At 44.5% G+C, this 17,515-nt stretch overlaps 1 protein-coding gene across 1 annotated transcript in view; it reads left to right on the plus strand.

The window, feature by feature from the left end:
• KIAA0319 (KIAA0319 ortholog) overlaps positions 1 to 17,515 on the plus strand; it is a 104,776-nt gene that overhangs the window by 34,540 nt on the left and 52,721 nt on the right. The window contains 3 exon segments of the mRNA XM_042985405.1: positions 15,206 to 15,304; positions 15,389 to 15,525; positions 15,527 to 15,576. Of these exon segments, the coding sequence (XP_042841339.1) occupies positions 15,296 to 15,304; positions 15,389 to 15,525; positions 15,527 to 15,576 (196 nt within the window). The 5' untranslated portion in view covers positions 15,206 to 15,295.

Genomic DNA, 17,515 nt, shown 5'->3' on the forward strand with positions numbered 1-17,515 from the left:
GGAGTCTCTGTCTCCCCGTCTCTCTGCCCCTTCGCTGCTTGTGCACACACACCGTCTCTCAAAATAAATGAATAAACTTAAAAGAGAGAGAATCTTAACTATGATCTTAAGAATAGGAAACACTCTTGTTGCTGAGCACTGTAAGTTTGCACGGAGAAAATGACAATGAATTGCCGTCCAGCTACAGCATTGTTGTGGAAGCACGTTGCACAAGGGTAGCTGTCGCAGCGCCAAGGGGTTGGAACTTTGGTACACGGTCCATTTGCCAAGCTGTGTGCCTTTGGAGTGGTGTCTGCCCAGATAGGTGCCTTTTCTTAATTTGGCCAGAGGTACCCAGCGTTATGGTAGGGGACTGGTCTTTATCCATGGGATTCTTGACCAACTGTCCCTGGCCGCCAGCAGCATTGCTGTTCTGGAGCAGCATCTTGGGCAGCTGACTGAATGCTATCACCGGAGACCCAGCTGTTCTCTTGCCTTTTGAGTAGAGAGTGGTCAGTTCCTGCAGATGGAAGATGGCCAGTCTACCCTTCTGTCCACTTGCCTCTCAAGTGGTGAGATGGCAAATTGTTTGTAGTACCAGGTGTTCTTCTGGGGTCTTAGGCAAGAAGCTTATGGGACTCTTAACTAAATGTTGACATTCTTTTTTTTTTTTGTCCCTAATGTTTTATTTTTGAGGCAGAGAGAGAGCATGAATGGGAGAGGGGCAGAGAGAGGAGGAGACACAGAATCCGAAGCAGGCTCCAGGCTCTGAGCTGTCAGCACAGAGCCCGACGCGGGGCTCGAACCCACGTGCCATGGGATCATGACCTGAGCCAAAGTCGGACGCTGAACCGACTGAGCCACCCAGGCGCCCCTAAATGTTGACATTCTTCACTTTGTCCTAGGGAAGTTAGTGTTCTGATGACCTCTGTTATTGTGACATCCAGAAGTGTTGTAGCCACTTCCTGACTTTACCTTAGGTCACCTTCACTCCTTTCCAGTCTCTTAGTCCACAACAGCTCAATAACACTAGGCCCTTTCAGGCCCCCTTCCACCACCCCCCCCGCGACTGGCCCGTGATGGTTGTAGGGTGGGCAGCAGCCTTGTTCCAAGTCGTCAAGGACAGCTGTCAGTGAAGTTGAACAGGAGGCATTCTTGTGATTTGTTTCCTGACGAAAACTCAAAAGCAAGGTCTGGTAGTTCCAAAACTCCCCTTCCACAGAATGCTGTGTTCAATATTGTTTATAGGCTGCTTGTTCTTTCCAGTTGCCTCTGGTAAAGTTAATTTGTTTATGAGGACCCACAAAATGGAGGCTGCCTCAGTGGCCCAGCCCATCACAAATCTAAACCTAAGTCACCCTGCACTTAGGGAAACATCTGTTCAAGAACACCTAATAAACCAATCACAATCTTCAAACAGCTTTAGCAAGCTTACCTTATGCTAGAAAATAGTTCCTGCTCGCCTTAGGAGGAGTCTGCCCATCTCTTAGCCAATCATGCCCTCTTCTCTTGTTGCCCATTCTAATGCCTGTAGGGGTGGAAAAAGTTTCTTTCTACCCTTCTAGTTTCTTTGGATGGTCTAATAATCAAATTGATGTAAGGCAGATCAATAGGAGAAAACCTTATTTCATATGTGTGGGAGCCCCATAAAAATATGAGACTCCAAAAGCAAGCCAGGTAGTTAAAACTTATATAACATCATGAGGTAAGGAAAGGGGTAGGGGTTTAGGGACACAATGGGGGAGAAAGGCCATTTACAGGAAAGGAGAAGGGGCTATCTGGAAAACAAAGGTTGCCCTCTCATACAGATACGTTTCTTAGGTAAAAAGCTATCTCTGGTAATAGCTCTCTTCCTCATAGAGGCTCCTTTTCCAAAGTAAATATAGGCGGCTGAGGAGGAAGTAAAGAGTTTTTCGTGAATCTGCTGGGTATTGATCACCTTTAGCTCAAAATAATCCTCATGCCAAAGTGGCATGCTTTGGGGTGACAGGTTCTGCTCCCCTTAATTCCCTTTTTTTTTTCAATATATGAAATTTATTGTCAAATTGGTTTCCATACAACACCCAGTGCTCATCCCAAAAGGTGCCCTCCTCAATACCCATCACCCACCCTCCCCTCCCTCTCACCCCCCATCAACCCTCAGTTTGTTCTCAGTTTTTAAGAGTCTCTTATGCTTTGGCTCTCTCCCTCTCTAACCTCTTTTTTTTTTTTTTTCCTTCCCCTCCCCCATGGGTTTCTGTTATGTTTCTCAGGATCCACATAAGAGTGAAACCATATGGTATCTGTCTTTCTCTGTATGGCTTATTTCACTTAGCATCACACTCTCCAGTTCCATCCATGTTGCTACAAAAGGCCATATTTCATTTTTTCTCATTGCCACGTAGTATTCCATTGTGTATATAAACCACAATTTCTTTATCCATTCATCAGTTGATGGACATTTAGGCTCTTTCCATAATTTGGCTATTGTTGAGAGTGCCGCTATAAACATTGGGGTACAGGTGCCCCTATGCATCAGTACTCCTGTATCCCTTGGATAAATTCCTAGCAGTGCTATTGCTGGGTCATAGGGTAGGTCTATTTTTAATTTTCTGAGGAACCTCCATACTGTTTTCCAGAGCGGCTGCACCAATTTGCATTCCCACCAACAGTGCAAGAGGGTTCCTGTTTCTCCACATCCTCTCCAGCATCTATAGTCTCCTGATTTCTTCATTTTGGCCACTCTGACTGGCGTGAGGTGGTATCTGAGTGTGGTTTTGATTTGTATTTCCCTGATAAGGAGCGACGTTGAGCATCTTTTCATGTGCCTGTTGGCCATCCGGATGTCTTCTTTAGAGAAGTGTCTATTCATGTTTTCTGCCCATTTCTTCACTGGGTTATTTGTTTTTCGGGTGTGGAGTTTGGTGAGCTCTTTATAGATTTTGGATACTAGCCCTTTGTCCAATATGTCATTTGCAAATATCTTTTCCCATTCTGTTACTTGCCTTTTAGTTTTGTTGGTTGTTTCCTTTGCTGAGCAGAAGCTTTTTATCTTCATAAGGTCCCAGTAGTTCATTTTTGCTTTTAATTCCCTTGCCTTTGGGGATGTGTCAAGTAAGAAATTGCTACGACTGAGGTCAGAGAGGTCTCTTCCTGCTTTCTCCTCTAGGGTTTTGATGGTTTCCTGTCTCACATTCAGGTCCTTTATCCATTTTGAGTTTATTTTTGTGAATGGTGTAAGTGGTCTAGTTTCAACCTTCTGCATGTTGCTGTCCAGTTCTCCCAGCACCATTTGTTAAAGAGACTGTCTTTTTTCCATTGGATGTTCTTTCCTGCTTTGTCAAAGATGAGCTGGCCATACGTTTGTGGGTCTAGTTCTGGGGTTTCTATTCTATTCCATTGGTCTATGTGTCTGTTTTTGTGCCAATACCATGCTGTCTTGATGATTACAGCTTTGTAGTCGAGGCTAAAGTCTGGGATTGTGATGCCTCCTGCTTTGGTCTTCTTCAAAATTACTTTGGCTATTCGGGGCCTTATTCGGGGCCTTTTTTGGTTCCATATGAATTTTAGGATTGCTTGTTCTAGCTTCGAAAAGAATGCTGGTGCAATTTTGATTGGGATTGCATTGAATGTGTAGATAGCTTTGGGTAGTATTGACATTTTGACAGTATTTATTCTTCCAATCCATGAGCATGGAATGTTTTTCCATTTCTTTATATCTTCTTCAATTTCCTTCATAAGCTTTCTATAGTTTTCAGCATACAGATCTTTTACATCTTTGGTTAGATTTATCCCTAGGTATTTTATGCTTCTTGGTGCAATTATGAATAGGATCAGTTTCTTTATTTGTCTTTCTGTTGCTTCATTATTAGTGTATAAGAATGCAGCTGATTTCTGTACATTCATTTTGTATCCTGCAACTTTGCTAAATTCATGTATCAGTTCTAGCAGACTTTTGGTGGAGTCTATCGGATTTTCCATCTATAATATCATGTCGTCTGCAAAAAGTGAAAGCTTAACTTCCTCTTTGCCAATTTTGATGCCTTTGATTTCCTTTTGTTGTCTGATTGCTGATGCTAGAACTTCCAACACTATGTTAAATAACGGAGGTGAGAGTGGACATCCCTGTCGTGTTCCTGATCTCAGGGAAAAAGCTCTCAGTTTTTCCCCATTGAGGATGATGTTAGCTGTGGGCTTTTCATAAATGGCTCTTATGATGTTTAAGTATGTTCCTTCTATCACGACTTTCTCGAGGGTTTTTATTAAGAAAGGTTGCTGAATTTTGTCAAATGCCTTTTCTGCATCGATTGACAGGATCATATGGTTCTTATCTTTTCTTTTATTAATGTGATGTATCACATTAATTGATTTGCGAATGTTGAACCAGCCCTGCATCCCAGGAATGAATCCCATTTGATCATGGTGTATAATTCTTTTTATATGCTGTTGAATTCGATTTCCTAGTATCTTGTTGAGAATTTTTGCATCCATATTCATCAGGGATATTGGCCTGTAGTTCTCTTTTTTTACTGGGTCTCTGTCTGGTTTGGGAATCAAAGTAATACTGGCTTCATAGAATGAGTCTGGAAGTTTTCCTTCCCTTTCTATTTTTTGGAATAGCTTGAGAAGGATGGGTATTATCTCTGCTTTAAACATCTGGTAGAACTCCCCTGGGAAGCCATCTGGTCCTGGACTCTTATTTGTTGGGAGATTTTTGATAACTGATTCAATTTCTTTGCTGGTTATGGGTCTGTTCAAGCTTTCTATTTCCTCCTGATTGAGTTTTGGAAGTGTGTGGGTGTTTAGGAATTTGTCCATTTCTTCCAGGTTGTCCAGTTTGTTGGCATATAATTTTTCATAGTATTCCCTGATAATGGCTTGTGTCTCTGAGGGATTGGTTGTAATAATTCCATTTTCACTTATGATTTTATCTATTTGGGTCATCTCCCTTTTCTTTTTGAGAAGCTTGGCTAGAGGTTTATCAATTTTGTTTATTTTTTCAAAAAACCAACTCCTGATTTCGTTGATCTGCTCTACAGTTTTTTTAGATTCTATATTGTTTATTTCTGCTCTCATCTTTATTATTTCTCTTTTTCTGCTGGGTTTAGGCTGTCTTTGCTGTTCTGCTTCTATTTCCTTTAGGTGTGCTGTTAGATCTTGTATTTGGGATTTTTCTTGTTTCTGGAGATAGGCCTGGATTGCAATGTATTTTCCTCTCAGGACTGCCTTTGTTGCATCCCAAAGCGTTTGGATTGTTGTATTTTCATTCTCGTTTGTTTCCATATATTTTTTTAATTTCTTCTCTAATTGTCTGGTTGACCCACTCATTCTTTAGTAGGGTGTTCTTTAACCTCCATGCTCTTGGAGGTTTTCCAGACTTTTTCCTGTGGTTGATTTCAAGCTTCATAGCAGTGTGGTCTGAAAGTATGCATGGTATGATCTCAATTCTTGTATACTTATGAAGGGCTGTTTTGTGACCCAGTATATGATCTATCTTGGAGAATGTTCCATGTGCACTCGAGAAGAAAGTATATTCTGTTGCTTTGGGATGCAGAGTTCTAAATATATCTGTCAAGTTCATATGATCCAATGTATCATTCAGGGCCCTTGTTTTTTTATTGACCGTGTGTAGATGATCTATCCATTTCTGTAAGTGGAGTGTTAAAGTCCCCTGCAATTACCACATTCTTATCAATAAGGTTGCTTATGTTTGTGAGTAATTGTTTTATATATTTGGGGGCTCCCATATTCGGCGCATAGACATTTATAATTGTTAGCTCTTCTTGATGGATAGACCCTGTAATTATTATATAAATGCCCTTCGTCATCTCTTGTTACAGCCTTTAATTTAAAGTCTAGTTTGTCTGATATAAGTATGGCTACTCCAGCTTTCTTTTGACTTCCAGTGGCATGATAAATAGTTCTCCATCCCCTCACTCTCAATCTGAAGGCGTCCTCAGGTCTAAAATGAGTCTCTTGTAGACAGCAAATAGATGGGTCTTGTTTTTTTATCCATTCTGATACCCTATGTCTTTTGGTTGGAGCATTTAGTCCATTTACGTTCAGCGTTATTATAGACAGATATGGGTTTAGAGTCATTGTGATGTCTGTAGGTTTCATGCTTGTAGCAATGTCTCTGGTACTTTGTCTCACAGGATCCCCCTTAGGATCTCTTGCAGGGCTGGTTTAGTGGTGACGAATTCCTTCAGTTTTTGTTTGTTTGGGACGACCTTTATCTCTCCTTCTATTCTAAATGACAGACTTGCTGGATAAAGGATTCTTGGCTGCATATTTTTTCTGTTCATCCCATGGAAGATCTCCTGCCATTCCTTTCTGGCCTGCCAAGTTTCAGTAGAGAGATGGGTCACGAGTCTTATCGGTCTCCCTTTATATGTTAGAGCACGTTTATCCCTAGCTGCTTTCAGACTTTTCTCTTTATCCTTGTATTTTGCCAGTTTCACTATGATATGTCATGCAGAAGATCGATTCAAGTTACGTCTGAAGGGAGTTCTCTGTGCCTCTTGGATTTCAATGCCTTTTTCCTTCCCCAGATCAGAGACGTTCTCAGCTATTATTTCTTCAAGTACACCTTCAGCACCTTTCCCTCTCTCTTCCTCCTCTGGAATACCAATTATGCGTAGATTATTTCTCTTTAGTGCATCACTTATTTCTCTAATTTTCCCCTCATACTCCTGGATTTTTTTATCTTTTTCTCAGCTTCCTCTTTTTCCATAATTTTATCTTCTAGGTCACCTATTCTCTCCTCTGCCTCTTCAATCCGAGCCGTGGTCATTTCCATTTTATTTTGCAGCTTGGTTATAGCATTTTTTAGCTCCTCCTGACTATTCCTTAGTCCCTTGATCTCTGTAGCAATAGATTCTCTGCTGTTCTCTATACTGTTTTCAAGGCAAGCGATTAATTTTATGACTATTATTCTAAATGGACTTTCTGTTATATTGTTTAAATCCTTTTTGATCAGTTTGTTAGCTGTCGTTATTTCCTGGAGATTCTTTTGGGGGGAATTCTTCCGTTTCGTCATTTTGGATAGTCCCTGGAGTGGTGCCCAACTGAGGGGCACTTCCCCTGTGCTGTCTTGAATACCTTGCACTGCCAGGCTTGTGGTGCTGGGGATCTGGCGTATTAGCTGGGGTGGATAGGCAAGGTGCACAGGGGTGGGAGGGGCAGGTTCAGCTCGCTTCTCCTTCGGTGATCTGCTTCGGGAGGGAGTCAGACCCGCCTCCGGAGGGATGGATCCGCAGAAGCACAGCGTTTGTTGTTTGCACCGTGCAAGCCAGCTCCCTGGCAGGAACCGGTTCCCTTTGGGATTTTGGCTGGGGGATGGGCGAGGGAGATGGCGCTGGCGAGCGCCTTTGTTCCCCGCCAAGCTGAGCTCTGTTGTCCAGGGCTCAACAACTCTCCCTCCCGTTGTCCTCCAGCCCTCCTGTTCTCCGAGCAGAGCTGTTAGCTTATAACCTTCCAGATGTCAAGTCCCCCTTGCTGTCGGAACACACTCCGTCCGGCCCCTCTGCTTTTGCCAGCCACACTCGGGGGCTCTGCTTGGCCGGTGGGCCGCCCCTCCGCCCCTCCACCCCGGCTCCCTCCCGCCAGTCCGTGGAGTGCGCACCGCCTCGCCGCCCTTCCTACCCTCTTCCGTGGGCCTCTCATCTGCGCTTGGCTCCGGAGACTCCGTTCTGCTGGTCTTCTGGCGATTTTCTGGGTTATTTAGGCAGGTGTGGGTGGAATCTAAGTGATCAGCAGGATGCGGTGAGCCCAGCGTCCTCCTACGCCGCCATCTTCCCGAAAGCCCCCCTTCATTCTCTGTTAAACTTGCTCTTGCCCCAAATCCCTCGGGAAGAGTGCTCCAGGGCCTGTGAGGCACTAAATGGCCCCCAGTCCATGGACTGTTTTCCCTTGAATAAAGGACATCGAGTTTATTTTGAAATTGTTGTAGTGTCGTCATTCGTATCTCTCACCTTCCTTAGATTACCACATCATTGAATGACTGGCTGCAGAGGCCAGTGTCCAGGTGTGACCCATTCTTTGTTATCCCTCCTCCTACACTCATGAATTTCTAAAGGTGCTGGGTTGCTTCTAGAAAAGGTGGTGGGAGGAGGGAAGACGAAGAGTCTTGTGTTCTCACAAAAGGCTGAGTGTATTTGTGAATAGTGAGGAAAGGAAGGTGTGGGTGGGGAAAGAGTGGTGTAGACTGGAACTCCAATGTAGTTCATAGGAACACAGCAACTTGCAACCCACAGCAGGGTTCTGACACGCTCATTAGGAAGCCCTTATCCACGTGTGCTTACCGCGGGGGATTTGTTATGTACTTGAAATAACAAATACTTGGGAGTCTAGACCTCCTAGTCAGCTAGTCCTCTTGTTCAACCATAGACCCCAACAGTTAAAACCAGGAATAGACAAGACCCCTTAACTTGTGCTCTGCCTGAAACTCATTCTTATTTCTGAGGCATTGACGATGTTTTGCAATGACCAGAACGTTCCACCTGCCAGGCCAGAAAAGCTCTGGTAGTGGTGGGAGGATGCCTAGAAGACCATACCCCACAGGTCCCCTTCCCTGCCCATGGTCGTGTGCTGAGTATCTACTGACTCCCAGCCATGATCACGTGCTCTCTGCCTGCTCTCCTGCGTGTACCCCCTGAACCTCTCCCTATAAAACTCCTGGTGTCCATCTTGCCAGCAGAGAGGTCAGTTGTTCAGGCTGGAGCCTGCCACCTCCCCCAAAGTAAATCTCTCCCGTTCTCTTTTCCAGACCCTCCTCTCTTGGGTTACTGTCTCCTCTTACAACGAGTTTATCTGACTTTGTTCTGCAGTGGTGCTTTCCATTTGTCCAGCCCCCTCAGTGGGGGAACAGTTGGCTGATTCATCACACCAGGGCTCACCCGTTCCTTTCCTGAGTTAGTGATAACTGGTAACACTAGTACTGGCTTTTCAGTCTTGGGCAAATCAGTGAACTTTCCTGAGCTTCAATTTCATCATTTTTAAAGCAGAGATAATAATATTGCCTGGGTTGTTATGAAGATCACACTGAAGAAAGTGCCAGACAAAGATAAAGTTTCAATGTTACTGTAGTTCGTTGACTCTAAGACAGCAGCGATTATAAGATGCATCATTTTTTGAAATAACACTAAGGAAGAAGAAGCTCCTGTCTGTTACACACAGCACAGCAGTTTCTTGTCATTTAGAAAATTTCTGCACATTGAAATAGATTTATTTAGGCAGATTGTTTTGTATCATAAATAATTCTTGCGAATTTATAAAAAGAAACTGTAAGTGAATAGAAATTAAGGCATTCTTAACTTTCCTCACCATCTTGACCCACTTCTGCGGTATCACTTGTCAAGCTAGTTAGTGCCAAATTTCTCCCATACAGTATTGCCTGTGTACCATCATGAGCGTTTGGGGATGCAATATTTCTTTTTTTGTTTAATTTTTTTAATGTTTATTTATTTTGGAGAGAGAGAGACAGAGTGCGAGTGGGAGAGGGACAGAGAGAGAGGGAGACACAGAATCCGAAGCAGGCTCCAGGCTCTGAGCTGTCAGCACAGAGCCTGACGGGGGCTTGAACTCCCAGACCTCAAGATCATGACTTGAGCCGAAGTTGGACGCTTAGCCGACTGAGCCACCCAGGCACCCCAGGGATGCAATATTTCTTAAAAGAATGCTTCATATTATCTTTCTTCTGAGCCTTTGAGACCAGTTCTGCATTATCAACACACACACACACACAAGCAGTGGCATCTGTCTCCTGTCCAGTGCTTGGCTATCTTAAGACATCTTGATTTCAGGGATGGTACACGTATGGAAATGCTTACCTGTTAGAACTGATGAAATATAGTAGTATGATTTCATATTATTTCATAGGTTTGGGCTTGTAAGGGGAGAAAGTGTTGTGGAGGAAGAATCCTCTGTCCTTTAAGGTCCTTCTAGCTAGACCAAGAATCAAATTGACATGAGACAGAGTAACAGGAAGAAGTCAAACTGAATAGTGTATGTACATGTGGGGAATCCACACAGAAGTGGAAATTCCAAAGACAGTCAGGCAATAATATTCAGCTTATATGAGCTGAGGGGAGGAGGGTGGGGGTCTGAGGATACCACGGGGAGAAAGACCATTAGCAGGAGGGTGAAGGAAGGTGTTTGGAAAACACAGGTGCCCTGTTACGTAGAGAAGTTTCTTGGGCAAAGAGGAATCTTTGTTAATAGCTCTCGTCCTGGTACAAGCAGGCAGTTGAGGGGAGATAAAGAGCTTTTCCGGAATCTGCTGGGTTTGGATTGCTTTTAACTCAAAATAATGTTCATGGCACAGTGGCCCATTTGGGGGCTGCCTGCCGTGGGCCCCTATCAGAGCATGAAACCCTCTGCCTCTTCTTAGGAACTGTCCTTGCTGTTTGAACAGAACTGGGGTGGATCGTCTGCCTGGGATAGGGCCCTATGGTGTTAACAGGGCAGGCTTCCCACTGACATGAATAAACGATAGAAGTAATTGTAAAATTACGTACTTAATTTTGTAATAACCTTTCACAGTGAATCTTTGAATGAAGCTATTTGGGAACTTTGAACCTTTGTGGAGGCTTCTGCCTGCCGATTAACAAACGTATCCCAGCCTGTTTGCTTCATTTGGGAATCCTGGCTGCCAAGTGCACTTCTTAAGTGATCTTCTCTAACTGGAACGTTCCTCGTAACAGCCACCGCGATTCTAGGCGGTTTTAGTAAGATGTTGCCGTTTGTAGAGATGGCTTTGGCTCCCGGGACTGCCATCCTTTAGACGCAAGATAAGCAGGTGCGCCAGAGGTCACGTGCCTAACTCTTCAGAATGCAGAGAGCCCTTGTCTTTCCGCCAGCCTTCATCTGACACGACAAGCAAGGCTGTGCGCCCGAATAACGTGCAGTCACCGAGTGCTGTTACCGTGTCCTGGCCGAGAGAAGTCCTGTGCGCACCTCCAACGTTTCCCAGCGTGGAGTCTGGGCCGGGGAAGGGGTTGACTCGGCAGGACCCCAACAAACGGGGGCTCCGGCTGCCAGCGGCAGCGCCCGACGCGGACTGTGGGGACAGAGCCGAGGACCGGGGTTTCCAGTCACCTGGGGGATTGTGTCCACACTGCTGGCAGTTCCCCCATGTGGAGCGAGTGATTTCAGACAAACGGGGAACTTTGGAAAGCAAGTGAGATCGGGAGCTCAGGGCAAGGAGGGCAGAGCCCAGGACCGGGAGGAACGTATGCAGGGCCCTTGGGAAAGGCAAGAAAGACAACTCAGAAAGGGGCTCACGGGCGCCACGCCTGTGATTCTCGTCGTCCCCGAACGCCTTCAGAAGTGCAGTTCAGAGCCCTCCGTTCCTGGGCCAAATCTGCTAAATTACGACGATTCAACTGAGGAAGTTTCTGAGATCTAACTGACCTTATCGAACGATTCCTGAATTGGGCAGCACCCTATCCGGCAATAGAAAGGAGCTCTGAGGAGCTGTACAAGAAGGAAGGCTTTTGGAGGTAGAAGGGGGAAAAGAATGGGTTGTTACACGCTAAGGTAACTTACCAGTGGTGGACAGGCAGCTTACCTATTGGTGTTGACCAGAACATTCCAGACTGACGGGTTAAGACTACATTCCTGGGAGGGTTGTAACTACAGTTAGGTTAGGTATTAAGTCTTGTTTTGCTGATGTGGGGCTTAGTGCAAGTGACTGCATTGCCTGCTATTACTTTTCAAAGTTTCTAGATTTTTCTGAACTTGTAATTGTCTTAAAATGTTAAAAGCTTCCAATTGAAAAATAATCTGAAATTACCAAAGATTAACCATGTTCTTCTATCACTAAATATTAACACAGTTTACTTTCTTTTATGTTGCTAAGTCTTTGATTTTATAGCTTCTATGGATGGAAGTGTGTATTAAACGTGGCTCATTAGTTGTTTGAAGTTGGTTATGTTAAAAGATAATTATGAAAGAAAGGTACAGTCATGAATTATACAGATATAAAATGAACATGCATTAGCTTTTATCCTAGTCACTAATCAATGTTGTATTGTTTTACAAGAGAATCTGAAGAACATAGGTGGAGAACATTGAAATAAATGTGCAACTGGAGGCCAAACTGGTTCATATAGGGGAACATCTGTCTATAAATAAGTTATTTTGCATTGTTATAAGTCACCTCCAACTGATAGAGTTGTCAAATAGCTGAAATACAAGAAAGACTAGAATTAGATAACCAAGAGATCCTTTAGACAGTGTTTTATTTTCCACTGAAATACAGATTTTGCCCTACTGTCACATTATGTGTTTTTGAACCGGACTAAGTCATAGATAATCCTTGAATTAGTGTTGATAAACATTATTTCTGCAGCATAAGACATAAATAATTTTATTCTGCCGAAGTACAAAGTTTGGAATTAATGACGAAACCAAAGATTTCTTCCCTCACCAAAAACGTATTATAAATAGTACAATTGTATTTAATACAGGCGCCAAGAAAATTCCATGGGGAAAAGAATAGTCTCGTCAACGAATGGTACTGGGACAACAGGATACTCCCATATGAAAACGAAATTTAGACCCCTACCTTAAGCTACATAAATTAACTCAAAATAGATTGAAGGGTATCAGAATATGTGACCCCAAAATATGTCTCTTTGGTAAAATGATTATTTGAACTGATTATTTTTGAGAGAAAGCACTAAGGAGAGAAGCTCTAAAAACAGTAGAATTTATCTGTAGTCCCTTTTGTAAGGGAAATTTACATTTATAAGGGAAATCTCCATTTGTTAAGTGTCTCTTCCTCTGAACCAGGAAGAGAATGATTCCAAGTCAGTAGAAACTCTTACCCTTGGAGAAGGAGGGGACTGAAATCTGTGTAACAACCTTACCTTTGTTTTCGGTGTTTTTCAAGGTAACCTGTCATAACTGGCCCCTCACCTCCAACATCTCTGTCTTCGGTCAAAAGGTCTCCTCGTTTAAATAATTTAGGACCATTGATCTTTATGGAAATGCAAATGAAAGTCACACTGGGATACCACTTACCCAGTGTGGCTAGAATAAGACAAAAAGGGAACAAGTGTCAGTAAGGACACACAGAGATGAGAACCCTCAGGCATTGCTGGTAGGAACTAAAATGGCACAGGCACTCTAAAACAGTCCAGCAGTTCCTCAGAAAGATAAACAGAGCCTTACAAACCTTAGGACCCAAACCCCCTTTGAACTGCTAAGTAATTACCCAAGAGAAGCAAAACACTTGTACATGCAAAGACTTGTGCACAAATGTATATAGAAGCATTATTCACCAAGTAGTGCAACCGAATAGGAAAATTCAAGAAATTCGAAACAAGTCAAGATTAAATTCGTAGAGGATAAATGACATTTTCTGCAGTTTTGTTTTGAAGTGGGCAAGACCAGACAGATGCACCTAAAAGAAGTTGTTTCAAAGTAGTTAAGGGTAGAAAAAAAGAAACAAGAGCCATTCAAGGATCCCGTTGTCCAGGCTAGGCTGTAATGGGGGCGTGGGGGTGTCCACTGTTTCCCTGGAGGATCCATTTTCTTTGGGTGGGGTGTGTCAGAGAGAACCTGAGTACCAATAACTTAGCCAGCAGTTCTCTGTGAAGGTCATGGAGAGGGAGCCAGGGAGTGAAAGCAAAAAACCGGCTTGCTCTAACAGCCCAGAGAGGCAGCATGGTGAGAAAGCTGATTGTGTAGACAGGAGGGAGGGGAGGAGTTGTAATCCCCCTCAGCCAGCCCCTGGTTACTGGGAAGCCTTTGACAGGTGCCTTAATGTTTCCGACCACTGTCTGTAGACTCCATTCTTTATTTCAACTTGGTAGTGACTTGGTAAGAGGCCCCACTGCCATGTGCTGGCACTCTGGTCGCAGGGATTCTGAACTTCGTACTACTGTCAGCACAGATGTGAGGCCCAGCCTCCTATATCAGCGCTCCCTTCCACACCTCAATGCCTGAAACCTCAAGCTGAGCATCTCAAAATTAGACCCTGTAGGGATTCAAAGTATCCAACATGGCACTTTGGCATATTGATTATTTTGAATTGATGGTACCTGGGAAAGTGCCGTGCAAGAAGAACACCGCCCCCACTGTGGTCCCCGAAAGCAGGCCGGAAGTCTGCCATGGGCAAGGTAGCCTCCCTGTGCCAGGAGGGGAGAGGGCACCCTTAGCCCCAAAGACGGGGATTGAGAGAGAGAAGACCGTGCTGGAGAAGCCTGTACAAACACACCTTGTTATTACTTCTTCACCATTAACTACCCCAAGTTCAAATCCCTTTGTCCTTTCAGTTCACAAATCTATTGTTTCTTTGCCTAAAATGTATTAAACTTCCTGTTTTGTTCCCTTCTTTGCACCTCCTTTCTTTCTTGGGCACCTGGGCGTACGTCTGGCACACAAGACTTCAATTTGTTTTTCCTCTGTTAATCAGCCTTTTTGTTACGGGGAGTGGAGGTATCGGGCAGAAAGGTTGGAGAGTAGGAGGGAGAACTTTTTCCTTCCCTGTAACCCACTACCTAGTTTTTAGATGTTGGTCAGTTGATTTTGTCTTGGTCTGATCAATATATTTAAAATTTTTGCTTCATCTTCTTTCAGCCTTGGTTCCTGAAATTTGTTGTTGAAGGGGTTTACCAGTTGCCTCGTAATATCTGAACTGTATGAACTAAAGTATCTAGTAGTTAGTTAATATCAGCAGTGAAGTCAGTTATCTGGTGCCCAGTCACAAAATGTCTCTGTCCTTACTTTCCTCAACTGCAGAATAGACACCAGTTTGTGATTTCAGTAAATACCTGAGGTCCCCTCCCTGGTTTATATTGGTCTTACAGCTTTTCTTTCTGTGGATTTCTCCCTGCACCTCCCCCGTTGGGTCTCCTGTGTTCTTAGCCTGACTTTTACTTACCTGGACCCTATAGTCACTGGCAGTTTAAGCTCAGAAGATAATTTTGATATCATTTTATGAGACTTTCCCCTCTGGCACATAACGTTTAATTTAAAAACTTTAGGTTGGCTAACTTTAACTGTAACTTTAAGTTACAGTTTATGCACATAGATGGTATGACTAGAGATCATTTACTCTAGAAGCCTGGTCTTTGAATGTTCTGATTGTCTTCAGTTACTGCCTTGTTGAATAGTTCGGGGGCTGTGGAGGGTTTTTTTGTGTTTTTTTCTCTTTTCATCTTGAGTGATTTTGGGTGTGCATGTTCACTTACAATAATTGTCCAACCCACAGTTTTCTTTTTTCTTTCATTTTTAATAGATATCAGAGCATATTTGAAAGAGATGGTGTAGAATTCTACTGTTGTGTGATATCAGACATGGTTTTTTCCAATGCCACTGAATCCAATTTATGAGAAAGGTCAGTGACGTTGTATTGCTTGACGAGGGCAGCCATTTTTGTTTTTTCTTTCATAACAGTTTGTCTTTGTAATTGATCTCCTAGGTTCTAATGCCTTCCCGTGATCCTCCTCCAGCCAGACCGGAGTTGTGCCCAGCCTCCACAGAGAAGAGGCCGGTTCTGGCCCCCCCATGGAGCACGGAGCATAGCACCCCGAACCTTCCCACTAGCGTCGTCCCTGGCATCCACCCCATCTGAGCCACCTGTGTCTCCCACCGCTGCTCCCAGGACAGGTAGCAGTACTGCTCCTAGTACAGCCGGAAGAAAAGTACAAAAACCTGCTGTAGGAGAGTCGTGACAGCTTTAAAGTTTACTCGTTCCCCCCAGGCGCATCGTTGAGTGTGTCCTAGAAACGGTGCTTACACACCAGGCGTGAAAAGATGAACACACGCTGTCTTTTCCCTCTGTGATCTACAGTGCAGGAAGTGAGACTGACAGACAGGGAGGTGGACGGTTTTCCTATCACCTGGTAAGTGCTGTGACAGGCAGCTGAGGGAGCAGGGGAGGCACCCGGCCTGCCCTCTCAGAAGGGCCGGGAAGCCTCTCCGGAGGCGGTAGCGCCAGGGTAGAGCCAGCCGGCTAAAATGGGGTCACTGCGTTGTTCGGGTCAAGGTGGCGACATGTGTAATAATAGCGATGACTGTTCAGTGAGCACTTAACCGAGCGCTGGGAACCATGCTTAGCATTTCCTGCCCATCACCTCATTCGTTGCCTGTGGAAGAGAGCAGAAGTTCAGGGGGGCTCAGGCGACACTTTGGGAGAGCTGTAAGGAGGCCGTTCTGGCGGGAACTGATTTACGTGAATGAGAGGGAACCAAGGTGTGAGTCTACAATGGTGAACAGGGCAAGATTTTGAAAGATCTGTAATCTGTGCTAAGGAATTTGTGCTTCATTGGTAAGTAGAGAGAATCTCTGAATGACTTTAGGCAGGAAAATGAAATGATCAGATTGTTTCAAGGAAGTAGTTGACTGGAGGCAAGAAGATCCCTGAGGACCGGAGGGAGTGATTGCAGGGCTGAAGAGAAGAAACCAGATTCGAGCGGTATCAGCTGGAGTCAGTGGGATTTGATGAGTGGTTGACCGGCAGGATGAAAGAAGCAGGACCCTGAGACCGATGAGCGGCTGAAGACGAAGCACCAGCAGCCATTGGCATAGAGGTGACTACTGCAGGCTTAGGGCCCAGATCTGACCTTCCAGGGCGGCTGGTGGGTGAGCTAGGGAGAGGCCTGCGAGGAACTTTGGAGACCTCCCTTCTTTAGGAGTTGGAAGAACAGAAGGAGCCTACAGAGAAGCAGGACGTCAAGAGAAGGGCATGGACAGCAGGAAGGAAAGAGAGACTTCTAAGTAGGAAGAGGTCATGAAAGAGCCAGAGGCCGCAGGGATCAGGGCGAGCGCTGAAAAGCTCCCATGAGATTCCCTAATAAGGAAGGTGTTAGAGACCTTGTTTCCTAGGCCATTCTGTGGGCACTGTACCCTGGGGTGACCCTCTCTGCCTGTTCACTTACTTTGGTCCTCGGCGTCAGTAGACAGGAAGGTAATGGCAGAAGAGAAGCTGTGTGGTATATTGGAAAGGACACCAGCTGGGAATTAGGATCCGTGGGTTCTTTTTTTTTTTTTTTTTTAATGTTTGTTTATTTTTGAGAGAGAGAGAGACAGAGCACAAGCAGGGGAGGGGCAGAGAGAGAGGGAGACACAGAATCTGAAGCAGGCTTCAGGCTCTGAGCTGTCAGCACAGAGCCGTACGCAGGCTCAAACTCACGAAATGTGAGATCATGACCTGAGCTGAAGTCGGTGCTTAACTGACTGAGCCACCCAGGCGCCCTGGGATCTGTGGGTTCTAATAGCACTATTGCATGGAACTGCTGGAAGGTTAGACGAATTGATCATTTTAAAGCCCTTGGGACCGTGCCTGGTACAGTGTGATCTGCTTTGTGTGTTTGTTGAAGTAAATACATTTAAAATAATTAAGTTTTGGTGGCTCTATTTTTACTAATTATTCGTACAACCTTGAGCAGTGTAATTACTTTGCCTTTCTAGGGCTCAGTTCCCGCGTCTGTAACATGATAGGTTTAGACCAGTGTCCCCTCTGGGTCCACAGTTGCTTGACTTTCAGGGCAAAGAATCAGTAGAAATGATGGGTAAGAGGAGATCCGCAGAGAAGCTCGGGAGGCGC

Source organism: Panthera tigris, chromosome B2 (assembly GCF_018350195.1).
Source record: "Panthera tigris isolate Pti1 chromosome B2, P.tigris_Pti1_mat1.1, whole genome shotgun sequence".
NCBI classification, from domain to species: Eukaryota; Metazoa; Chordata; class Mammalia; order Carnivora; family Felidae; genus Panthera; species Panthera tigris.